Source organism: Neltuma alba, unplaced genomic scaffold (assembly GCF_004799145.2).
Source record: "Neltuma alba isolate B1F8T4 unplaced genomic scaffold, ASM479914v2 tig00001211_pilon, whole genome shotgun sequence".
Taxonomy (NCBI): domain Eukaryota; kingdom Viridiplantae; phylum Streptophyta; class Magnoliopsida; order Fabales; family Fabaceae; genus Neltuma; species Neltuma alba.
In genome coordinates, this window is record NW_021632378.1 from 112970 (window position 1) to 139025 (window position 26056).

Consider the following 26056-nt stretch of genomic DNA (forward strand, 5'->3'; position numbering starts at 1 on the left):
CTAATAAAAAGAAAAAAAACTATAAGGACCTGATTCAAAATTAGTTAAAACTACAAGGAGCTGTGGATTAATTATCCCTTATTTTTTTATTAAAATTTTTCAAATTATATATTGATATATAATAATGATAATTTATATATTGATTATAAAATTATTAAACTTAGATCAAATCAAACCATAGCTGTCTTTTGGCCAAAAAAAAATCGTTCCTATCTAAAATTATATTTTTCCTTTTTAAATCTCTTGAAATTGATGGCTTATTTAATTTTATTCTTTATTTTTATGTTCTTAGAATAATTTTATAAAATAAAATTTAGAAACAAAAAAATTAAAAACTGTTTTTGAACCATTATTTTTGAGAAACATAGTATCTAAAATTATAAAGTGAAAGAAGAAAGAATAGTTCATTTTATTTGCATGAGTGACACTAAAGAAAATGCAATATTCTTTGTCAAAAAATTATTTTAAATTTGTTCTTTTTTTATTTTTCAGAATAATTTTTTTGGTTTTTCAGAATAGGTCATTGAAATTGAAAATATATTTTGAACATGTCATTTTAAGAATAGAAATCAAAATAGGAAAAGTCGTAAATCTCAATAAAATAGAGTCAAAATCTGATTCGCTTTTCTTTTATCATTCAATCCAATAAAAGTACAAACTGTAAAAGTTGACTGCTGCAAGCAAAGAAAACACGAGCGAATTCCTTCGCCTATGCCTTTCCAGCTTCATCAGAAGTTCCTTCCTCAATCTTTCTGAGGATTTTGGGGCTGAATTGAAGCGCCTGGATCAATATATCGTTGTTTGATATCGCATTTTATTTCGCTTTTTGCGTAATGAGTTTCGCTTTTCTGAGAAGCAACTGACAAGTTTTTCGCACCTTTGGCTCAAAATCTTGCGCAAAGGAGGGAGATTTACCAGAATTCCTCTCGCCCATGGAAGGTATAGACGCACGGTGTTCTCTCCTTAAAAGTTGTTCGTATTAGAGATTTGGGTTTTCTATATGTTTGTTGATTTTTGTCAAATTGCTTCAAATTATGAATACTGAATGGCTTTAGTGGGTTTGACGTAGTGAATTGTTTGCATTCCTGAAGAGCTCGTTGGAATGGTGAATTTGGCATTTGGCTTTGAATTTTGGGTATTAGGTTTCTGAGATAGTGCGTCACACTGAAGGGAAATCGGGGTTTATGTTTTACTCATAATTTTATTTTGTTTTAGTGACGTCTAATTGCACCGTTTGGATGGCGAAAATGTAATACTGAAGATCTTCGATTCTTTTTCTCTCCTACATTTAGCAAATAACTCAATGGGGAACAAGTTCTGTTGTCAATGACCATAACGCTGTTGTCCACGCTTGGATCTCCTCACTGCGTTACATCAGCTGTGTTTCTGCAAAAGGCAAAGAGGATCACTTGCAATTTTTTCTTTCCAGGGGAAAATTACCGTTTTGACAATTTTCTTGAAATTTAAAGTTTCATTATTTATGAATAATGAAGCGTGTTTTCTGAATTTACTTAGGTATGATTTCCTGTGTTTATCCTTGCAGAAAAGAATTCCCCCCCCCTTCTGATATGAAAAACTGTATGGGATTGAGTGGATTATTCTCGGTTTTAGATATATGAAAAATTGTTATTCAAGCGCTTATGTTCTTGAAGAGCGAATAATAATACCAACGATAGTGTTTAGTGAATTAGAATATCTTCGTTGCTGTTATACATGTTAAATTATGAGGTCATATATGTGATTCAATAACATTTGTCGATCAATTCTGGTGGTTGACAATATGAGAAATTATTCTTCTTGTATGATGTGATTATTATATCTTTTCTGAGACATGCACTTACCTTTGCTTTCCTATTGCTGTTTAGAATCAGGCAAATTACCATCAGAAGAGAACAAAGGCTCTATGGAGAAAAATAAGAAGAGAAAACTCAAAACGCCTGCTCAGGTTTATGCTTTGGAGAAATTTTATAACGGTAGGACTTCTATGTAGGATTACTTCTATTATCATATGATATGTCATGCATAACTCCTGAACAGTTCTTTGTTATTTGTTTTTTAGAGCACAAATATCCCACTGAGGAAATGAAATTAGAACTTGCTGAGGAAGTGGGGTTGACAGAAAAACAAGTATCTGGATGGTTTTGCCACCGAAGGCTAAAAGATAAAAGACTGTTGAAAGATGAAGCTTTTGCTAATGGGCGACCAGATATTTCAAGCGGTGTCATCCAAGATCATGGAAGTGGACTAGGGCAAGATTCATGTGGAAGCACCAAACATTGTGATTATAGGCATCTTGATCCCAAAGAGGTTGAGAGTCGTGGCCTTTATGGTGGTCATGATATTTTAGTTTCAGATATGGCCTATGAACGTAGGAATCATTATTCCGAAAATGTTGGTGCAATGGATGAAACATCATCTGAGAGCAGCTCATCTTTGCAAGAAAAGGATTCATATGATGCTGAGCCTTCCGGATATCTAACACCTGACGGAGCTCTACCAACTAAAATTCCCAAGGCTGCCACAAACATGAGATATAAACCATCAGGCTATCTTAAAGTAAAAGGAGAGATAGAAAACCCTGTTATAACTTCTGTTAAGAAGCAATTAGGAAGAAATTATCGGGAAGATGGTCCACTACTTGGTATTGAATTTGATCCACTTCCTCCAGGGGCATTTGAGTGTAAAATTGCAGATCCATTTCATGGTAGGTTGTGCCATACACATTCTGTCCTCACAGTTACCAGGCCCTTAATTTTATTGGCTTTGCAAGATTAAATATGGTGCTTATCTCTGGACCATTTGAGCTTCTTCTTCTAAAACTAAACCATGGCTTTGGTGGAAACATACAACTACCTAATTCCACCAAAATCATGGTTTTGACGATTTCTTATGTGAAACCAAACATGCTGAATATGATGGAATTGTTTTACTTATCTGTAATCTTGGGGAACTTATTCCTGGATCTGGATGTGGTGCTTGAATGTTTATAACGCATGGCATTGGCAATCTCATGACTATGCAATATGTTTTTTTGTTTGTTGCTTGTTCTGGTCAAGAAATTTGCTGTTTCTCTCTGGTTTTTATAAATCTAAATCTTATTTTTAACTACTTCAAATCATTGTAAGAATAGATTGTGGGTCTTATTTCTAATCTTGTGTTTTCTATGGCAGAAACATACTATATGGCGAATCGTGCTCTTAACTACTCTCCTGAAATTTCTGCTGTGAAAAGGCAACCCGGTCTTTGTGCTGTAAGTAGAACTTTCCTGAAACTTGTATTGTTCTTGAGGCTATTTCGGTTAAAATTTAGCTTCAGGGGATTTTGTGTGCGTATATGTGTTTTGAATGTCTTAGAAGCATCAGTTCTCTTCACAAGTACTTGGAGTAATTTCATACTTGAGCCTTCTCAATTCTGCTGCTGTTTTGTTATTTGATTGACGTTGGTATCTATACAGCTAATCTTTTGTTCATTGTCGTGATTACAGTGATTGGGCAATAATGATATCTTTTGCCTCTTACTTACTGTTCCTTCTGTATTTGCAGAGATATGATTCGTATAATACCGAATTGTATCTGGAAGATTCTCATATGGAAGGAGAAAACCTCTCTGATTTCCAGGATAAGAAGTCTCATCAGCATTCAAAGCAAAGACCACCTTTGTACAGTCATACCTTTCGATTTCCTAGCACAAACTCTTCTCTGGATATGTATGAACATTCTGTCGGAGAAGCACCTGCATATAATAGAAAAGACAATCGTAGAGTCGGCATCAGGCATGGCTTTGAAGGGTTGAAATCTGATTATGCTTCTAATCATAGTGATCACTATGATGGTAACCTTGCAGCAAACTTAAAAGACTCACTGTTGCATGGATATGATAATGTCGATTTGAAGAATGCTCAGAGTGAATATGTAAAACCTAAGCCTTCAAACCTGATCAGGAATCCTTTTGTTTCTATGGACACTAAGGATAGAGGAGGGCTACCCAGTAAGATGATAAAGGTATGCTCTAGGTTTTTCATCTCATATACTTCTCGAATGTCATACAGATCGGTTATGATTTTTTTTTTTTTTTAAAAATTACACATGTGCAGGAAAAGAAATCTAGTGAAAAAAGAAAGGCAAGAAAACAAAGTGATGATCCAAATGGACTAAGGATGCTTTCGCATGAGGTTTGTGTATGTTCAAGCCATCCTCTTGTCATGTTTCAATTTTTACATTGACATCATAGACTTATTACAAAGTATTGAAAATGAGGGGTAGAGATTGTGATTGCAATTGAGAAAATCTATTAAAAGAGTGTTTAGCATGAGAGATTGTTTATTATATGGGATTAGACAAACCTGCTTATGTAAGATTGAGGAATACCATGGGAGGGTGTATTTTCCAATTCCACCTCCATGGGATTTGCTTAATCTCATGTAACAAGCAATTATTCAAACTAAATATTTTTTTAATGATTTTTCTCAATTGCAATCCTAGTTTTTATCTCTCATTTTTAATGTTTCGTACCAAACGGGACTGTAGGTTACAATGTTGTTTTGCCTTACTAACCATAGTAATTACTTTTTCTTGCATGGACATCGTAGGCTGCCAAACGTCTTGTTGGTCCACCTCTACAATACAATGTTCAAGAACATGTTGCTGAGATGCAACCACACAAAAGCCAGAGGTTAGCATTTATTTCATTGTACTCTCTTACCCTGGTCATCTCAGATTGCTGTATGCTTTTGTGTATGTCTGTGTTTGCTCTTTCTTGTTTGCCTTCTTGATTGATAATCTTCTTTGGATATTAGCCAGGAGCATTTGTTTTCTTGACTGAGCTTGAGCTTTTAATGTTCATAGGGAAAATAATGATCAGTGTTCATTTGATTTAACTATTTCCTTGATTTCAATCTACACTCTCTTTGCTGTAGAATCCAGGATTTTTTGTTTGGGGACAGAGCTTGGCGGAATTCTTTAAATGTTTATGGCCCAGTTTCATCAATAGAATTATTATCTGCAGACGAGGTGTCTTGTTTTTGTCTTTTTTTGGAAGGAGTCGGTGATGTGATGCTGAGCTATTCACGTCCACCACGTGTTTTGTTTTAAAGGGTATCAGTATTAGTCAATCAATATCATCAAAGTATGAATATATTAGTTCGTATAGTTTAAAATATTGAGCAAATAATTCTTCTTAAGTTGTAAATATTGTCACTCATCCTTCAACTTGAGTGCATTACATAGGAGGCCTATCGAGTGATGTCAAAGAAATACCTGAAAGAATTTCGCCCGAGTTCTGTTCTTCTTCATTTTCCCTAGAAAAGTTTCAGCCATAATGGTATTATATGCAACTCCTTTCTAACAGTAACAGCTTCACCGTGCAGATCTTCCATGGAAGTGTCATCTAGCTTTAGTGAAGATGAAACTGCCAATCCCAGCTCGTCTCTTGATGAAGCAATCGGTTGCCGTTAAACAGTAGACAGAGTTTTAGAGAGGTTTCTGTATGCCATGCCATGGATATGTACAGTGAGTGAGCTAAGGAGCACTCTTTGTAGCCAGCAAGAGTAGTCGCATTGAAGTATTGAATCTGTTTGATGCTTTTGGTACCTGTTTGCCATTGTACGAAAAGAAGAAAGCCCTTCCTTATTTATGTGATTATGTAAATCTCACTAATCTGGAGTTGATTGTGGTAGGAGGTTTTGAAATGCATCCTAGTTTGGTTCTATTTTGATCAATGTTGAAGCACCGAGCTATTTACTGATTTCTGATTTAAATTCATTATGGGGAAAAATCATATTTTTATGGGAGTTAAAAATAAACATGTTTTGGTCCTTGATAAATAGTTCTCAAGTGACCATTTTACAAGCACACATGAAATAAACTCATTGAATATGCTGTCTTAATTAACATACCGTCAAATTTAGCCTTCTTTTTTGCAGGGAAATACAATGAAAGGACAACATGCATTTCCGTAATTGAGATTGAATGGAAAGAAATAATTGTTGCTTAGTTATGTTTTAGGATTTTTTGTGAAATGATAAGTTTTATTATTGATAATAATAATGTGATATTATTGGGTTAAATTCAAATACTGTAAAATCCAAATGAAAATAACTCATTATTTGACCTAATCCAAACATTAGCTGCAGATTTTGGTTTTTACATTCATGATTAGGGTCTTTTGGGCCAGAAAGGTTGATATCACAATCTAAATCTGTAAAGTTTGAGTGGGACTATAGAAGGAGTACCACTTGTTTCCTTTTTTTCTTTTTCTTTTTTGGTGGGAGAAATTTGGGGGGACCATTGAGAACTGTAGGATTTGAGGGCAACCCTAACTTTAAGATAAAGTGTCATACCCTTTGGACATTGATGTTGGTCTCTATCACTCACCATCGTCGGAAAGACAGAGTGCCCTTGTTCAAGGCATCATGCACTTGCCTCTCGCCTCTCACCCCTCATCATCATCATCATCATCAATATTTCATGTTAATCTATATTCAATTAATAATACTATCTTCAGTTCTTAATATAAAACCTCATTTGACTATTATTTTGGTCTTAATTATAAGATCATAAGTTACTTTGTCTTTTATATTTATATATATTTTTTCAAGATAGTCCTTCTAATATTGATAGTTCTAACTAATAAATTTGATTAGTAAGGATGTTTTATGAAGTACAACACCTATTTATTACAAATAACTAATTTAACTTATTTTCTTAATCTCCTCAAAATAGTCAACTAACTCTTATAATTAGGACCAGAGGTAATATTTTACTATAACAATTTAATTAATTTGGATAGATTGAAAAATTAAATAAATTATTTAATTTTAAAATTTTTTGTAATATGTTTATTTAATCTATTCATATAAATAAAATCTATGTTTTTTTTTCAAAAAAAAAATAAAAAAAAGAAAGTCTCCTTCACTTCACATGGGGAAATTTGGATGTGTTTGGAATCAAACAAGTGATAGGATGTTGAAGCACGTAGAGGGGTGGCCATCATGTTTGAAGTCAGGTTCACCTTATCAGATGACCTGTACTTTTCTAGTGCCATATTTGATACCACTTTGTTCTCTCATACATCAGCCTCATGACATGAGGGTGAAAGCACCCCCTTTTCACTTGCTTCATTGAATAACAACCCATTTGCTTCCATGCCCTAAGAAAATTTTTTCTCAACATACTTGGAATTATATTCCCTGGTCAAAAAAAAAAAAAACTTGGAATTATATACTGACTAGAGACAGTAACATAAATTGAGTTTGCAGACTAGCTCGCAAAAAAGAAGCAGCTTGAGTTTGTAAAATTGGAGTCTATTTTAAGACAGGTCCCGTTTGAACTGCAACCCATTATGAGCTAACTAAATAATTCGCAGGTTGTCCTACCTTTTTTTTTTTTATTATTATTTTGATTATAATAAAAACAAAGTCACGGTTTTGCACTTAATTTAAACATAATATTATTCAATTTTAGAAACGGGATTTCATGCTTGATTTTTAATTTTATTTGTTTATAATTTTTATACTGATAGAATAATTATGCAAAATAAGATATATGTTCTATATAATTGTATAAAAGAAATAAAAGCAACTTGAATTTAGTCTATAAACATTTGCAATTTTATTTAAACATTAAAAATATATTTAAAATGTTTTTTTAAAAATTTAACTAATGAGGGAATATTCATCCCGCTCAAATACAATGCCATTAGAATGTACTTGTACTATTTTCAGTTTTAATTATAAAATCTTATTTATAAATTATAAACGATGTCTTATAATTAAGACCATAGCATTTTACATTTTGAAATTTCATTAGTCAATTTGGGTCTTTTACCCTTCACAATTTTTTTCCCCCTCCTTGTCCGCCATATGACAAATTTCAGCTGACAAGTGATAATGTACATAATTTATCCAATATTTTTTAGAATTATGTTTTTTTCGAATAAATGACAATTTTATTCAAATTAAATAAAAAATTATATATAAAAGACTGGCTTACCACATATAATTAATTTAAGCAAAACCCAAATAAACTAGAGGAGAAGGCGGACTCATCACTAAAGCAGGAAAACAACAAATTACAAAGGAAAAAAAAAAAAATCAAACAACGTGATGAGCACTTCAAAGACCAGCAAAAAATTTCATATTATCATGACAATTTTTAATTAAAATATAATAAATATATATAAAATAATAATATCATAAATATGTATTTTTGTAAACAAGTACGAGTACTTAGTTATTTATTTTTATTGCATATTTATTATATTTGAATTTTATATTTTTAATTAATATACTAACCTTTATTTATGGAAATATTGGATAAACAATAATATTTATAAATTATTAACACTGGTTTGAAATTAGTCAATAGTCATGTTGTCACTTCTATTATCACACGGGGTGTTGTTATAAGGTACATTTAAAAAGAAGCAGATGGTTCTAATGATAGATCAAAATGAGATATTAATTATATTTTTTTAACACTGTCCCTGTTTAAATTCTCATTAATTATGATTTTCATGGCTTTACGGATGTAATTTGTGGTACCAAAAAACATAGATGAATTTGAAAATTTTCTTTTTTATATTCAAACAATGTTAACTACTTATCTTTAGTTTAGATGATTTCTTTAGATGCGGATTGGGATGCAATGGGGTGTATAGTGTTAGTGCTACATAAGCAAAATTAATACTCCTCCGGTCCTTATTATAAGACCCAATTTGACTTTTTATTTGGTCCTAATTATAAGACCCAATCCATTTTGTCTCTTATATTTATGCATTTTTTTCAAGATAATCCTTCTAATAATGATAGTTTTAGCCAATATACTTAATTAGCAAGGATATTTTAGGAATGACAACACTTATTTATTATAAACAACCAACTTAACTTACTTCCTTAATCTCCTCAAATAAGTCAATTGGGTCTTATAATTAGGACCGGAGGAGTATTGTTTAGTTTTCTATAGTATTATTTGGTATTCGGTGCTATTTTTGGATGGTATCAGAGCAATAAACTAATTTGGCTTATGTTTCATGATTGCTTCTCAGTACTTAAACTTAACATTCAAAGGGATCTATTGAGGTTTTACCCAGCTAGACTAACTCTTTGTGCTCACTTTGAACTTAAATACTCTTGCAAATATAAGGACCAACATTTTAAACAAAAATAACTTGGAAGAATTCCACGAAAAGAAACTTAAAATTATCAAGTCCTAAATTAAATTACGTTTGATAACAATATTTTAATTGGGTTTGACAATTGGATTTGCAAATAAAAACACATTTTTATAAAAAAATTTTATTTAGAATTTAGTAATTTAAAACTTTTTTCTGTGAGACTCTCAAATAAATTTATGGAACCAAAACCTCTAATTTAAAATTACATGACTAAAATCAAAATTAAGCACCACGATAATATTAAGTTATTAACTTTTAACTCAACCAAGGGTGTTTAAAATTGGCTTGTCTCAGCCAATCCATACTCAAAGAATGGGTTTAGTAATACTGAGATGGGATTGGCTAGTTCTGAAATTTTTTGAGATGGAACAAAAAAATAAGACCAGGACGGTTCAGGATACGGGACTGGGTCGTCCCGTCATCCCGATAGTATCATGTATTTTTATTTTTTATCATATTTAATTGTTAAAAACAAAAGCTTAAAAGACCATTCCACCCCGAATAGCTAATTTTGATTTCCCAATTTCCCATTCTTCCATTCTCCAACATCTAGGTATAACTCACAGTGTCATTCCTTTCACAATCATAACTACCCCCAAGCTATTCAATTTTGTAATTTAAATTTCAAATTGGCTCTTCATTTAAACAAGTGAATATAATTAAGAGTTTGCGAATGTAGGGATAGAACAAGTGCTGCAATAAAACAGAAAGCATATAATTAAATCACTAAAAGGTGAAGAACAACAAGGGAGTAGGCATGGGAAAGTAAGGGATGAAAGTAAATAGATATGAATGCATAATCCTAAGTGCTAGACATTTAAAGTGAGGCTATGAATAGTGCTCACAATATAAGTTGTTATTATTTTTTATTTGATATATTGATATATAATAATTTTCTTTGGCCAACTACTGTGTATGATATGCTGCTTCCGTTTTTTAATATAAGACCTTATTTGATTTTTATTTTAGTTCTAAATATAAGACTCTAATTCACTTTGTCTCTCATATTTATACATTTTTTTTAAGATAGTCTTTTTAATAATAGAAGTTCTAGTCAATACACTTGATTAGTAAGGATATTTTAGGAAAGATAACACCTATTTACTATAAGTAACTAATTTAACTTATTTTTTAATCTACTTAAATTAATTAACTAGTTTTTATATTTAGGATCGGAGGTAGTATGTGTGCTTCTGTTTTAATTTTTTAAAAAGATTAGAATGTCTCGTCTTATCCCAATTCTATTTAGTTCCTATTAGAACTAGAACAATACTGAGATGAGATGGGACACGGAACAAAAAATCTATACTAACCTTGTCCACTAGGACAGTAGCGGGACAAGGCACCCCTAAACTCAACCACTTATCTTTAATTGTTGATGATTTCATTAGACGTGCCTGGATTGGGTTGTAGTGGTATGGATGCTGTGTATGTGTAGTCGTATACACTGTAAAGCTCGTAATCCATTCTGATATAAAAAATTAACTATGACATAATGGGTTATATGATTCTGTGGCGATTCTAACAAAGTTACATGTTCGTTCGCCTAAATCACTCGCTTTCTGAGCGAACCATTATCGGCGACGGTATTTTTAATACCTTTTCTTTGTAACTTTTGCAAATTCTTTCTAATCCTCTCTCTTTTCTTCTCCTCATCCTGCATTGTCTTCTCTCTCTACCTCGCTTTCTCTCTCTTCTGCAACTGTTAACAGATCACAGTTTCCTAGATTTTCTCATTAATTTCCCGCACTTCGTTAGCTGAAATTTCCTTCTTCCTGACAGTCTGACAGTGACCTCAGCTCAGTGACATCACTGGAATTTATGAAGTTTTCTCCTCATTTCTCGATCGGCCGTACTTCATCACCCAGCACGTTGTTTTCTTTGTGCTAATCAGTGTCCAGGTTCACTTGGGACCACGCTTTGGTTCCTACTGTTCTTGGCAGTATCAAGTTCTGAAACATTGGTTTTGGTGCTCTTTGTGCGGAAGGAAACTGTAATTGAACAAATTGGTAACTCAACGTAAGTGATTATCAAGGTGGATTTGAGCTGTGGTGATGATTTTAGGCTGTTGGAATGTGGCAATTTGGGCCTTAGTAGGGGCTGAGAGCAAATTGGGCAATTGATGAATGGCAGGGTCTGGTTATTATGAAAACGGTTGAGTGTGAGATTGGTGTTTCGATTTGAGAATTATTTCTCAGCTGTGCTTTTTGGTTTTTATTGGTGTCACGGACTGATAGAATGGCTTCGGATCTCAACAGAGCTGGTCCCGTGGAAAGAGACATTGAGCAGGTATCTTCAGAAACTTGCTCGAACTTTAGCTAGTATTACGATTTATTATAGTCTACAACTGAGCGATGCAGGAGAGAAACTAAAGAAACAGAAAAATAATGGAAAACTTCTCGTCCCGTGGTACTGTCAATGCTGTTTCTCTGTTGGCTGCGAACAAATGGACAAGGATGATTTGGATATAGTGATTTGCTTTATTAAAACTCCATATTTCCTCTCTTTTTTCGGTATCCCCTTATTTATTTATAATCGTCGTCTAAAGGCTGATTATATTAGTACTTATGACCTTCCGAACTTTGATAAGCATGAGCTTAATAAACGTCCTGGTGATCGGTGATCCTGGGTGCTATTGGCAACTCTCTGGTTATTGTCATCTATAAAGTGACTTGGGCATAACTTTGTTGGTATATAAATCAGAGTCTAGAAACAGTAACTTCTCTGCCACGACCATTAGTATCTTAAACTGTCAGCTAGAATTGTGTCAGCTGAAGTCAGTTTCAATTGTCATCTTCTAAATGCACGCATCTTGGAAGATACGTTGCTCCTGGTTTTTGAAATTCATATTTAGGCTTTATCAAGGCTGGTTAAAGCTTTTTTTTTTTGGGGGGGGGAATTTCCCGCCAGCCTGTTTTTAGAGAAGCTGCTTACTTCCTAATCATGATCAGAATTCATACTTCACACAAAATTAACGAGTCCATGATTGAAACCAGTGTCTTGTAAACTGTGCTTTAAACTTAAACTGTAAATGATGTGTAATTTGTACGAGATAGCAAAAAATTTGTCAGAAGAGAAAGAGAGAAGTACAAGAGTCAAGAGCAGAGTATAAGTTATTCTCTTACAAGAAATTCAAGGGCATACTAACCAGAAAAAATGAGAAACACATGAAGGAAGAAATGCTACTGAAATTACCGTTAGCCTGTCATCACAAAGAAGCTAAGAAGATCACTTTATCCCATTATAGAGGTAATATAAAAAATATCATCCTTTAAATTTCCTGTGTCCTTCTCCAACTGAAGGCATATTATAGCAATTAACATTGTATGCTTTCAACGAACCATGCCATCTATAGTTCTCTCAAAGCCCTATGTTGACATTTTGATTTTGCTCCAAACTCCCTGGGCAAGTCCATTACTCACTGAAAAGATCAAAAGTCTGCACCGCAAATATCTCTCATTAGGAACAAGATAGTGTATAAATAAATATTAACATTCACTTAGATTTGTATCATGACTGCCAAATGTTGCACAATCCATTAAGGAACAGGCACCTTCTTTAGCAGGCTAAATCTTTCAGAAATTTCACAATCTGGGACATTAAATTATTTATCTCAATCTTGTCCACAAATCTGATCGCTCATGGATCAATATACTTTAGTATAATTATCTTTTGTGAGATATTTAGTTAAGAGAGCCGATGTGCTTTCTCTGTAGTCTCATTGTGTTGGATTTTTGGGTAACGTTTAATTTCTGTGCAAGTTATTGTGAATTCAGTCGCTGATGCTTGTAGTGGAAAACTGAAGTTTGGGGTGGATGCCCTTGTGCTTCTACAGTTCTCTTCTGCCCAAGACTTTGTCTGTGAACACATTTTCTTTTCCCTATATTATCGTTGCTGTAAAGTATAAAATGTCTTTCCATCTTCAAGTTTGCTAATTGTGCTGACTTAGGTCCTTTATCTATCCTGACCACAGGCCATTACTGCATTGAAAAAAGGGGCTTGCTTGCTCAAGTATGGAAGAAGGGGGAAGCCCAAGTTTTGTCAGATTCGGCTTTCCAATGTGAGTTTGGTGCTCCTTTTTCGTAGATATAAATCCCTCTATAAGTGTATCACCATTTTTTTTGTGTGGTGAATTAAGTGTATCACCATTTGTTACTTAAAAAATGAAGAAAACTTTGGTGGCTATAGTTAGTCGCTTGAAAATTTTCAAGTAAAAATTGGAAATGCAAGAGCTTGATAAGTTGTTACCACTTTATATGCTGTTCCAAAATTTATGTATTATATAAAAATGGAATTCAAGCTAGATTGTACCCTTGCTGACCATGTCAAGCTCTATTTTAATGTAGTGATTTTGCATGCTATTTATAGAATCAACCTGCTATCATTACTTTTAAGCTCTCAATTGCTCTTGCTATTGCCATGATATTGGTTGGGGTTTATCTTGCTTTACCTACAATACATTTTTTAATAGATATTGTAGTAAAGTTATTTGCCTGTTATTAACTTGCTGCCAAAAAAATTAACTAATTCATTTAGCTGTTGCTTTCAGGATGAATCTTCTTTGATATGGTTCTCAGGGAAAGAGGAGAAGCACCTCAAACTAAGCCATATTTCGAGAATAATATCTGGACAACGTACGGTAAGTGTTTCAAAATGAATGATAGAGGAATCATTCTTAGTTTTGCTTCTTCTGATTTAGCTGAAGGTAGTCATGCTTCAATTGAGATGATTTTCTTTTTCTCTATTTGATTTTTCTGTGATTAATACAGTTAGCATTGTCAACGTGAACTCTTGTATGCTTAAATTTATTTGATAGATGTATGGACGTGTTTTCTTATTAATTTTCAACCTAAAAGTAAGAGGGTTCTTTTCTGATTTTGATCTTCCATGTTATGATATATGTTTATGGCAACTGGATAGATTTTTCAATAACAACCCACCTGTAGAGAATAGCCATGTTGGACAATAACACCGTCCTAACACATTGCCATGAATGCATGTGTTAACAGATAAATTGAACATTTTCTGGCTCAGATGCATGAAATGGCTGGCATGGCTCCATCATGGCTCGGATATAACCGGCTCACCAAAAGGAAAAGAAAAATGACAGCAAAAGGCTTGTTATCGGTGGGGGAAAAATAATACTCAAGATTAGTGTTTAAAAATAATTTATTTAACATGTATATCCTGAAGTAGAATTCTAGGAAAGGTAACTTTTACCTAAATTAAATATAAATAAAAAATTAATATATTAATTTAATATATTATATAAAAGTAGAATGAATAGGTATTATTATTTTACGATTTATTGATATGACTGATGCTTTAATTTTTTTATTTATTTAAATGATTAATTTATTTTTTCAATTTTGTTAGTTTTTTTAAATCTCTATTCCCTTGCATGTGGGTGAAATTGAAGCTGGTTGTATCAAATAATACGTAATAAAAACAGAAGCATAGTGTAAAGTTCAAGTAAAGACTTAAATACCATTAAAGAAGATAAAAAAGTGATTGAAACATTGAAAAAGAAAAATAAAACAAGATAAAACAGAAGAGGATAAAGAGAAAAGAAGTGAAGAAAAAATACAAGGAAAAAAAAAGATTTGAAATATGAAACTAGTGCATCAACCCGATGTAAATAAACATAAAAGAAATTAAAAGAAATATAACTTAACATTTCAAACATAGATGTCTAATTACTAAAAAGCACTATGCATTATATACAGCATACAAAATTTTTGTGACAATTTGTCCCCACAGATATACCTAGTTCAGCTAGTGTATTTAAAATATACAAAGTGCCAAAAAAATTCGGGGATCTGCCCCTCACTTGTTTCTAGGTCTGCCAGTGAGTGGCAGGAAAAAATGATAGAAGAAGAAACTCTATTTTGATGGGACAGTTAAAGTCCTTTACCGATTTTTGTTTTTGTTTTTGTACATAAGATAGTTTAGACAATATAACTTTACCTGTTTTTATTTACTAGATTTATTTGACTTCTATTAATGTAGTTATACTCAAAGTAGGATAATGCTGGCTGTGTCTCTCTCTGTTTTTTAAGTTAATCACTAATGGCAATGATTATTCTATATCTTTCCAGGAGATTAGTTAATGCTGATCTTATGTTCTGTCTTGGTTTTCCATTTTTAATGATATTTTCATTTTATGTAAAGTCATTGAACTTTATTGTTTTTGGCAAGCCTGTATGTGGTTGTTTATTATAAATAATATTCATAGATCCTTCTTGGCTTTGGACATCTGCGGTGCATTCATTTTCTCTTATCTACATGATAGATCCTTGTTGGCTTTGATAATGAGATTGGTTTCTTCTGTGACTAATACTTTTTTCAGCCAATCTTTCAAAGATATCCGCGGCCTGAGAAAGAATACCAGTCATTTTCTCTTATCTACAGTGATAGGTCACTGGACTTGGTATGAAGTTTTTACATTTCTCTCCTTTCTCTCCTTTCTCTCCTTTCGGCGTTTTGGCTTTCAATGTACAGATATCATTGATATGAACAGTGTCAGGGCATTTTGTCTGTACAACCTTTATGATCTGGTGCTATGATTATCCTCTACTAGATTTGCAAAGATAAAGATGAAGCTGAGGTTTGGTTCAGTGGTTTAAAAGCATTAATATCACGTTGCCATCACCAGAAGTGGAGAACAGAGTCAAGAAGTGATGGCTTTCCATCTGGGGCCAGTAGTCCCAGAACATACACTAGAAGAAGTTCCCCGTTAAATTCTCCATTTGATACTAATGAAAGCCTGCAAAAGGTATCAGCAAATAACTTGTGCTTCAATTTTTCCTTGTTTCACTTAATGTCAATTGAAAATGCATTGAGAGAATGTTGAATTGCCCTATTCAGGACAGTGGGGATCACCTTCGCCTTCATAGTCCCTTTGAGAGCCCCCCTAAAAATGGTTTGGACAAAGCTTTATCTGATGTGATATTGTATTCTGGTCCTCCAAAGGGTTTGTTCCATCCAGATTCTACTAGTGGTTCAGTCCTCTCAGTGTCATCAGGAGGATCAGATGGTATACATGGTCAGATGAAAGCAATGGGCATGGATGCTTTTAGAGTAAGTCTATCAAGCGCTGTCAGCTCATCCAGCCAGGGTTCTGGTCATGATGATGGTGACGCCTTAGGGGATGTTTTCATTTGGGGGGAAGGAACTGGTGATGGTGTTTTGGGTGGTGGAACTCACCATCTTGGTGGAAAAATGGATTCTCTACTGCCCAAGGCCTTGGAATCTGCAGTGGTACTTGATGTACACAACATAGCTTGTGGTGGCCGGCATGCTGCCTTGGTGACCAAGCAAGGAGAAATTTTCTCTTGGGGAGAGGAATTAGGAGGCAGGCTTGGGCATGGAGTTGACTCTGATGTTCTTCATCCAAAGCTTATAGAATCTCTGAGTAATACCAATATTGAGCTTGTAGCTTGCGGGGAGTACCATACATGTGCTGTGACTCTTTCTGGTGATCTTTATACATGGGGTGATGGCACCTACAATTATGGTCTTCTGGGGCATGGAAATCAAGTGAGCCACTGGGTCCCCAAAAGAGTAAATGGGCCCTTGGAGGGCATACATGTTTCATCTATCTCTTGTGGTCCATGGCACACTGCAGTTGTTACCTCTGCTGGGCAATTATTTACTTTCGGTGATGGTACATTTGGTGTCCTGGGTCATGGGGACAGAAAAAGTGTTAGCATACCAAGAGAAGTAGAGTCCCTTAAGGGTCTTCGTACTGTGAGAACTGCTTGTGGTGTTTGGCATTCTGCTGCAGTTGTAGAAGTCATGGTCGGAAATTCAAGTTCCAGCAACTGCTCTTCAGGGAAGCTGTTTACTTGGGGTGATGGTGACAAAGGTCGACTTGGGCATGGTGACAAGGAAGCAAAACTTGTTCCTACCTGTGTTGCAGCTCTTGTTGAACCTAACTTTTGTCAGGTGGTGTGCGGACACAGTCTTACTGTTGCACTTACTACCTCAGGTCATGTCTATACCATGGGTAGTCCTGTCTATGGCCAGCTAGGAAATCTTCATACTGACGGCAAGTTACCAAGACGTGTTGAAGGAAGGCTCTCAAAGAATTTTGTGGAAGAGATAGCTTGTGGTGCATATCATGTTGCAGTTTTAACTTCAAGGACTGAAGTCTACACATGGGGCAAGGGTGCACATGGTCGTTTAGGACATGGGGATATAGAGGATAGAAATACCCCAACATTAGTGGAAGCTCTGAAAGACAAACAAGTCAAAAGTATTGCTTGCGGTACTAATTTCACTGCTGCTATCTGTCTTCATAAGTGGGCCTCTGGTGTTGACCAATCCATGTGTTCTGGCTGCCGCCTGCCTTTCAATTTCAAAAGAAAACGTCATAATTGTTATAATTGTGGACTTGTTTTTTGTCATTCTTGCAGCAGTAAGAAATCTCTCAAGGCTTCAATGGCACCAAATCCCAACAAACCTTATCGGGTCTGTGATAATTGTTATAATAAACTAAGGAAAACTATTGAAACTGGTGCTTCATCTCATTCTTCTGTAAGCAGAAGAGGAAGTATCAATCAGGGGCCACTTGATTTTAATGTTAATGATGATAAATTTGATTCAAGATCTCGTAATCAGCTTGCTAGGTTTTCTTCAATGCAATCCTTGAAGCAAGTGGAAAGCAGGTCTTCAAAGAAAAACAAGAAATTTGAATTCAATAGTAGTCGCGTCTCACCCATTCCAAATGGAGGTTCCCATGGTGGGCCGTCGAATGTTTCTAAATCTGTCAATCCTGTTTTTGGATCATCAAAGAAGTTTTTCTCAGCCTCTGTTCCAGGATCTAGAATTGTTTCTCGGGCAACATCCCCAATATCTAGACATCACAGTCCACCTCGTTCAACGACTCCAACCCCAACACTTGGAGGACTTACCTCCCCCAAGATAGGTGTGGATGATGTTAAGAAGACACACGATAGCCTTAACCAAGAGATTACTAAACTAAGAGCGCAGGTATCTTGTTTTACCCATTCGCTGACAGTACTCCCTTAGAATAGATTTTAACTGAAAATGGGTCCCAACTGAATCCCTCTTCATATATCTTTTAAGTTTTCCCCCCACAGTGAATCTGAGGTAGGCAGTCCGTATTGTACAAACAAAGGCAAGAATGAAGTTGCATCCTTCAACAATTATGCTTAAATTGGGACACTTGGAAGCAAGATGCATATTTCATGTAAAACAATCATAAGCATTATGGTCGGATGTTTTTGTTTGATACTTCTATATCTATATTTTTGCTCTCCTTGTACACGAAGGACTTTTTTGCTTTCTCCTTTTTCTTTTTCCTTTTCCTTTTCCTTTTTTTTGTTCTCAAAGAATCAATTGGGACGTTTAAGTTGGTTGGCTATTTGCAGTGACTTATCACTTTTTTCTTTCAGGTGGAAAATATGACTCGCAAAACTCAACTTCAAGAAGTTGAATTGGAAAGAGCGACTAAACAGCTGAAGGAAGCAATAGCATACGCTGGTGAAGAAACTGCCAAATGCAAAGCAGCGAAGGAAGTGATCAAGTCGCTTACTAACCAGGTAGCATGGATAATATAATATGAAGTAGTAGCGTGGCACGATAAGAGTTTTGTTGGTTCTCTATTTCTTGTCTTTTCTTTCTTTCTGATAACATTCAGGCATAAGCCTAAATGCTAAATTTAATGTAATTCAGCGAATTTATTGACTCCTCAACCAGAAAAAGTCTCTAGAAAAAAACCTTCAATCCCCTTTTACCACCCAAGAAACTAGACTTCTTTTACAGCCTATAGATCTTCTGTGTTCTGGAAGCAAAATGAAGTTCAGGAATGATTTTTCTTTGTATTGTACTACGTTTACGCAGATTCTAGCCAATGAATGTAATATATATATATATATATATATATATATTTTAAAGGAGCAGTCAAGCAATGTTGGTTTTTGGTTTGACTGTAAAACTTTGAAGGACATGAAAATTAACAGAGAACATTGGTCCGTGAAACTAGCCCGGATACTATGAGATGAAAGCTAAAAGAGCATATAATTATTTCCATTACTGGTAAGCATGTTTCTAAAAGTTCATAATCAAGCCGTTCAAAATTTAGCCTTTCTGCTTCAGGTTCTGATGGAAGGCAACATCTCACTGGACAAATGCATTGTATGGAAAACGTTAGCTTGTATTTAATTTATGGGACTCTATTACTATCACCGACACCGGTCAAGTAGAAAGGACTTGATTCTCATTGAGTAAAATTGAGGGTTTGAACCTTGTGAATAGGAAAAATCACATTGGGAGAGTTATTTCTGATTAAGCCCAACAATGAGTCGGTAGTATTAAATAAAATATCATATACTTGTACCAAAGGAAAAGTTTATCACTGTTCCAAATCTGCACCTTTTTTTAGACTAAAAAGTAGCATTTCTTAGACTACACAGAACTGGAAATCTGTTGTAAGCCTTACTGAAGTCCACCTGATACTACATTTCTTTGTCTTTTTTGTACTGATCAGCTGAAGGATGTGGCCGAGAAGCTTCCCGCTGGAGCATCTAGGAATGTGAAATTTCCTTCTATTGCTTCCTTTGAATCAAATCCTTGTTCTAATGAAGTCATCAATTCTTCTATTGATGGGTTAAATATTCAAGCTACTAGCCTAGAACCAGACTTAGCGGTATTGAACACCCAGTCACTTTCAAACGGATTAAGTACCACCAGTAATCGAAATGCAGGTAACAACAAACACAGCCAGTCAGATGCAACGATAAGAAATGGGAGCAGAACAAAGGAAGGTGAGACTCGGGGTGAGGTTGGATGGGTTGAGCAAGATGAGCCTGGAGTATATATTACATTTACCTCCCTTGGAGGTGTGATAGATCTTAAGAGAGTTCGTTTCAGGTATGAAATGCATTGATTTTGTAATTTAAAATATATCAATAAAAAATGGTAAAATCTAACTAAATCTCATATCTTTAACATTACCTTATCTGTAGTGTCTTATCATTAAAATCTTTCCATATCACTTTTGGAAACAATTTTTTATTTTATTTTATTTGTAAAAAGGCTGTCTGTGCCTGTAGGCTACAGAGAGGTCAGGGCACTATGCATGAAAAAAAAAGTACTTTAAAAAAAAAAAAAACTAATACTCCCTCCGGTCCTAAATATAATACCCATTTTGTAGTGTAAATTATACTACAAAATGGGTATTATATTTAGGATTGGAGGAGTAGTTGGGGACATTACTAATTGTTTGCAACAAAAAGTTATTACATTTTTGGTTTTGTTGAATGCTTTCTCTTGCATGGATGAAAGAATTACATTGTACTGTTCATGAAAAAAACTTACCCTATGTTTGGATGGGGAAAATTTAGGAAGGAAAGAATACCAGAATGGAAAACTTACCCATAAATAGTAATATATATATATTTTTATTTACTATTATCAGAAGTTTTCTTTCTTAGTATCCCCTCCTCCCTATTTTCCTCCCACCTTTCCTTCCATCCAAACATAGCCTTGGTGAACTACCTAACTTAGAATGGTGAAGCCAAGACTAAAGGAGGGGAGAACCTGGAAGGATAGAAATGGATCTCTTACTAAGAGCATGTGTGGCATTTGTGTTCTGGTACTTCATTGTTCATGTCATGTTCTAGGAATATTCTTGATCTCTTGCATTATATTCCTTTTTCCTTAGCACAAATTCATCCCTTAATATCAAATTCCTTATATATACTGACTTAGGTTATGATTGGTGAATGCAGTCGAAAGCGGTTTAGTGAGAAGCAAGCAGAACAATGGTGGGCCGAGAATCGGGCCAGAATATATGAGAAGTACAATGTACGCGGGGCTGACAAGTCAGCCATTGATGAAACGATCTACAAATGAGTTTCTTCTTTTTCCGCATTATTTTAGTTGGATTTACAGCAAGATAATGCTGATTAGTTTTACATTTGCTTCCATCTGATATTAAGGATTTGAGGGTTGGTAGCTAGCTTGGTTTGGCTTGATAGGAGAAAGAAGAGAATAGGGATTTGATTATGCTCTTGTGATTATTTTCTCCTTAGTTTGATTTCACTTTGCATTTTTTCCCTATATATAATTATATATACACCTTGTGTTGGGGGTTGACAGTGAGATGTAAATTCTTAGTAGGTTTGTTGGCTAGCAACATTGTAAATTTTTACAAGCAAAATATTTGCAGATTTTTCTTTATGTGCTGTTCATTGATTGCCTCTATCAGTAGAGGTGTTTTTCTGCATATGCTGCCTAATGACTAATGTCATGCTTAAGAGATAATTATGACTGATTCGGCAGAACATGGAAAAAAAAAAAAAAGAGAGGCCAAAACAGAGAGTGAAAATGAGGGTTGTGTGACTTTAAAACGGACTTTTTAAAAATTTGATTGGTCATTGAATGAGGGAAGTACCAATTTAAAATTCATCGGTTTGCTTATGTTCGTTTTTTCTTTTTCTGCCAACAGGTTTGATTATGGTATAACTTTTGACTTTATTGAAATTAAATCAATATTTTTAAATTAAATAGATTTATTATGTAAACATTAAATTTTTTTTGGTTATTTTCTTATTATTTATCTAAGTTTTTAATTGAATAAATTTTCAAAGCATTTTAGACTTAGATAAGGGCTAGTGGTTAAATTGTCTAGCGTTGGATAATTGCTGCATTCATGCTTTCCTAGAAAAAAATTAAAAGAAAAATCAATAACATAAATTATGCATTAGACTAATTGTACTATTAAATAAACTTTTTATGATACAAATTAAATTTTTTTTGGTTAATATTGTGATGTATGAGGTTTTATCAAAGTGATACAAGATATGTATGAGGGGATAACTACTAGTATAAGAACACCTGGAGGTGAGACAAATGACTTTCCTATTAAGATTAGCCTAAATCAGATATCTTCTTTGAATCCTTGCTTGTTTAATATTATTCTAGACGTTCTAACTGAGCTTATTCAAGCAACAATCTCTATGTGCATGCTTTTCGTGAATGACATAGTCCTTATGGCAAAATCAAAAGAAGCAATTAACTCTAGATTAGAGTTATGGAAAAAGATTTTGGAGTCAACAGGTCTTCGTTTGAGTAGGAACAAAAGAGAATATATGCTTTGCAATTTTAGAGAGAGGTAAGGCAATGGTGATTTAGAAGTAAAGATAGGGGATCAAATCATTCCTCAAGTATCAAAATTTAAATACTTACGATCCATGGTACATGAGAATGGTGAAATTGATGGAAACGTTTCTTATAGAATACAAGCTGGCTGGTTAAAGTGAAGGAAGGTTATTGAAGTTATTTACGGTAAGAATGTATCTGAGAAGCTTAAGGAAAAATTTTATTAGACTGTTATAAGACCAGCTATGTTGTACGATAATAAATGTTGGGCGATAAAGGAAAAATAAGAGTACAAAGTTGAAATAGCAGAGATGAGGATATTGATATGGATGTGGTCATACAAGAAAGATAAAATATCAAAGTAAGAGTTAGTGTGGTGCCTGTTTAAGAGAAAATGGTTGAATATCGCTTATGGTGGTTTGGACATATGCAAAGAAAGCTATTAGAGGCCTCGGTGAGAAAGGTAGATCAGACAGTATGAAGTCTCATAAAAAAAGGTAAAGGAAAACTGAGAAGAACGCTTAATGAGATCATTGAACGAGATTTCCTGATTAATAATATATCTAAGGACTGAGTTGTTGACAGAGTATAATGACGTCGTGTGATTTATATAGCCGATCCCATTTAGTGGGATAAAGCTTTGTTGTTGTATTGTGATGTATGAGGTTTTGAATCTTCTGAATTTTATCTTTCCAAAGTTCCCTATTAGTTAAGATATTTTTCTTCCCTCGTCCTCCTCCATGCGTGTTCTCACTTGTGTATATATATACATATATAGAAAGAGAGAGGGATAACATTTCATGTTCCCCGCTGCAACATGAAACATGAAGCAGCGCGCGCGCGCGCGCACACTACCTAACTAGTTCACCTTGTAAATATAGGCAGCAGCTATTGGTCTGCTAGATCATAACAAGTGAATTGATTTATAAATTGACAACATATGATCCTTCGAACAACAACAACACAAAGAAAACGGAAGGTCTCATCATATTTTTATGTTATTAGACAGTTTCTCGGTCAACACCTAACAAAGTTTATCTAAATATAATCCAATCCTTGTAATTTGATTTCTTCTAACAAGCAAGGAGCTTCAGGAAAGGGAGCCTAACATACAATTCCCAGACCTATGAAATATGAACAGTCATCAGTGCAAACTGTAAACACACAAGTTCCACAGCTAAAAGCTATCAGGTTTCTTCGATGATTGTCTTGAAAACATGAGTACGAAACAAACATTAAGTCAAACTTAGGCTGTGTTTGAAGTGGCGTTAATTGGTTGCTCCGGTCAAACTGTATTCTCGGAGAGCCAGAACACCACTTCATACAGGCTATTAAGCATCAACTTCTTCCTTCAGAACAAACTCAAACGCTTCATCATCCCATGAAATAGGAGAAGATGGTGCAGAGTCCCATAGTAATGGAGGAGGAGATGGAGGACAGCTCCTCTGTGCTGAAGAGTCCAACCAATAAGAAAACTTGGACATTGGCAATTCCTCTGGTTCTGGGTAGCAACGAGGGGATTGAGGGACCTAATAAAGCCACCAAAAAGAAGTTAAGAGTAAATGTTGCAACGAAGGGAAGCAAAGCAGCAAAGAGAATATAATTTAACCGCGAAATGAATATATGTTTACTTAATTTTTTGAATGATTAAGTATTATAATCAGTAAGTAACCAATGCTTTTGTTTTGGTCCAAGGTCACCTCCCCTTTAAATATTCATAACCAAAACAAAACAAGTGAAGAAAAAGGTATGACAGGAAGGGAATATTACCTTAATCTGATCAAGAGAAGTTATGGAATCTGCAAGAATAAAATGAAGTAAGGATTCTGGATTCCCACACAGAAGCTTTCAAACTTATTGTAAAGTAGTAATAAGAAACGGAAACATCCATCTTTTTTTTTCCATCCAAAGGAAGAGTTAAAAGATAATATTCAGATATGTTGCACACAATCTCTCCTCAAATATTTATGTAATTCTGATCTTAACAAATCTTTGTAAGTTAGGTGTCCAATGCCATCATCCTTTTATTCATATGCTCTATAGTAACACAATCCTCTTTTCTTAAAGCATGTTTCATGAATCATCCTTGAGATTGCTAGTCTTCATTCCTAGTGTTACTATTAGCAACACGAACCCTACATGCCATGCAAGAGGACTAAGAACAACTTGCATTATGGGCCAGAAACAAATACCATCTTGTGGAAGAACCATGTCTAGATTCAAAGCGTTCATTGCTGCTTTTTGGGCTTCAATGCACTTCTTATGGTCATGCAAGAACGTTTCCTCCTTCACATTGATTTCTTGTTCTTCCTTGGGTGCATTCTTTTTCCTTGATGAGGCTTCGACAAAAACAGATGCGTTTTTGTTTGTAATGTCGTTGAGAGCTTTTCGACCAGTAGGCACTAAGCCAACTTTCTTTCCATCCGCTTTAGAATTCTTTGTCTTCCCACTCAAGGCAGCTTCTATTGCAAGTCATAACCAATATAACAGGAGAAAATCACCATAGTAAGAATTCATTTTGTGTGAGATAATCATATTAGTGCCATCTTATTAATTAAATGTAAAAATAATTCTCAATCACTTTATTCTTGAGCACATCTATGAAACAAAAATCCTATTGATGTTACACCACTCTACTCAGGTCAAGTGTTCATAGCAACATAAGCCTTACTCTTGGGTTTGGATTGAAGAACCAAATTTTCATCTTTAATCATCAGCTTCCCAGGGGTGATATATTTGGCCATTACCTTGTTTAATCCAATGCAGCAGAGAAAAGGCTTGGGTACTAGGCTCTGCAGCAACATAGAAGATAGCATGAATTGATTTTTTTTTTTTTTTCAAGTGAAAGTTATTTCACACTTAATAAACGATTCCTCTTGAAAATGTTCAGTTTTACAGACTGAAAAGAACACTTTTTGATTCTGAGTCTGAAAAATACACACAAGCAACAAAGCAAGCCCTAAAGAATTACTGTAGTGACCATGATAACTCCGCTCTAAAGAGTTTAGCAAATCAGAGATATAATGGTCCTTTGCGGATAAAGAGGCTATAAGAATCTTGTGGCGCGACTCACAATTGACAATCTTAACATAAACTTTAAAGGTCCTCAGTCCAAACAGAAGAGCAAAGGTTGTCTAACGATCCCCTATTTTCCGATTAAATAATGAACGATTGTTTTCTTTACTCTTTCATCACTCGTTCAATTTTCTTCCACCATTCCACTCATCCCTCAACACACACACACACACACACCCCATTACGTATTTGCCTTTTGCCCAATTTTCTACAAACTAATAACACCTTTAATCTGTTCACAACCCTTTTCTTGCCGATCCAACGAATGAGAGAACAAGAAAGGATCCAAAACAGCAGAAAGAGAGATGCTGAAAGGGAATAGGATGATACCTCGGAGAACAAAGACGCTCAAGAAGATGAACAGACCACGGTGCCGAATTCTTCAGAGTTCAGTTTGAATTTTGCTTCGAGCCCGCGAGAGAACGACGCTATGTAACGACGAATAGGGTAGGCGGTTTATTTCTGACCGTTATAAATATCCAAAGGGGGAGGAGAAGAAGAAAAAAGCAAATAAAAAGCTGAATTGATGAAGGGTTTGGACCAAAGAACCCTTAATAAATTTCAATATTCCAACCTTAACCTAGAACTTTATGACTTTTAAGGTAGGTCACATTTTTTTGTTGGTAAAAAAAAAAAAACCGAATTTATCAGTATAGACTAGCAAGTCTTAATTAGATATGTG

At 34.6% G+C, this 26056-nt stretch overlaps 3 protein-coding genes across 4 annotated transcripts; 2 read left to right on the forward strand and 1 right to left on the reverse strand.

Moving 5' to 3' along the window:
* Positions 1-666: 666 nt before the first annotated feature.
* On the forward strand, positions 667-5710 carry LOC114753922 (uncharacterized). Of its 2 annotated transcripts, none has more exons than XM_028942627.1 (8): positions 667-939; positions 1866-1973; positions 2060-2704; positions 3171-3250; positions 3543-4001; positions 4094-4177; positions 4589-4671; positions 5366-5710. In XM_028942627.1, exons 1-8 carry the CDS (start codon positions 933-935, stop codon positions 5451-5453), a joined length of 1554 nt encoding a protein of 517 aa, XP_028798460.1. In that variant the 5' UTR covers positions 667-932; the 3' UTR covers positions 5454-5710. The 2 variants fall into 2 exon arrangements, with proteins under 2 accessions (XP_028798460.1, XP_028798464.1); XM_028942631.1 differs by having other exon boundaries at positions 668-939; positions 4094-4171.
* A 5116-nt stretch (positions 5711-10826) lies between these two features.
* LOC114753960 (PH, RCC1 and FYVE domains-containing protein 1) lies at positions 10827-21378 on the forward strand. Its single transcript, XM_028942674.1, has 9 exons — positions 10827-11460; positions 13145-13231; positions 13721-13810; positions 15521-15601; positions 15752-15946; positions 16039-18165; positions 18591-18737; positions 19685-20067; positions 20928-21378. The coding sequence occupies exons 1-9, from the start codon at positions 11410-11412 to the stop codon at positions 21049-21051; spliced, it is 3285 nt and encodes a 1094-aa protein (XP_028798507.1). The 5' UTR covers positions 10827-11409; the 3' UTR covers positions 21052-21378.
* A 1889-nt stretch (positions 21379-23267) lies between these two features.
* On the reverse strand, positions 23268-25820 carry LOC114753998 (protein PATRONUS 2-like). The gene is made up of 5 exons (XM_028942719.1): positions 25705-25820; positions 24971-25091; positions 24492-24761; positions 24070-24098; positions 23268-23828 (listed from the first exon to the last, which is right to left on the reverse strand). Exons 2-5 carry the CDS (start codon positions 25041-25043, stop codon positions 23631-23633), a joined length of 570 nt encoding a protein of 189 aa, XP_028798552.1. The 5' UTR covers positions 25044-25091; positions 25705-25820; the 3' UTR covers positions 23268-23630.
* Between the last annotated feature and the right edge of the window lie 236 nt (positions 25821-26056).

Coding starts and splice junctions, on each gene's coding strand:
- LOC114753922 (XM_028942627.1), top strand. Junction 4,178..4,588: donor TGCTTTCGCATGAGGTTTGT/GTATGTTCAAGC, acceptor TGGACATCGTAG/GCTGCCAAACGTCTTGTTGG. Junction 4,672..5,365: donor CAACCACACAAAAGCCAGAG/GTTAGCATTTAT, acceptor TTCACCGTGCAG/ATCTTCCATGGAAGTGTCAT.
- LOC114753960 (XM_028942674.1), top strand. CDS start 11,410: ATGGCTTCGGATCTCAACAGAGCTGGTCCCGTGGAAAGAGACATTGAG. Junction 13,232..13,720: donor GTCAGATTCGGCTTTCCAAT/GTGAGTTTGGTG, acceptor TGTTGCTTTCAG/GATGAATCTTCTTTGATATG. Junction 13,811..15,520: donor TAATATCTGGACAACGTACG/GTAAGTGTTTCA, acceptor TACTTTTTTCAG/CCAATCTTTCAAAGATATCC.
- LOC114753998 (XM_028942719.1), bottom strand. CDS start 25,043: ATGGCCAAATATATCACCCCTGGGAAGCTGATGATTAAAGATGAAAAT. Junction 24,762..24,970: donor TCTTCAATCCAAACCCAAGA/GTAAGGCTTATG, acceptor GACTTGCAATAG/AAGCTGCCTTGAGTGGGAAG. Junction 24,099..24,491: donor CATGGTTCTTCCACAAGATG/GTATTTGTTTCT, acceptor TTATTCTTGCAG/ATTCCATAACTTCTCTTGAT.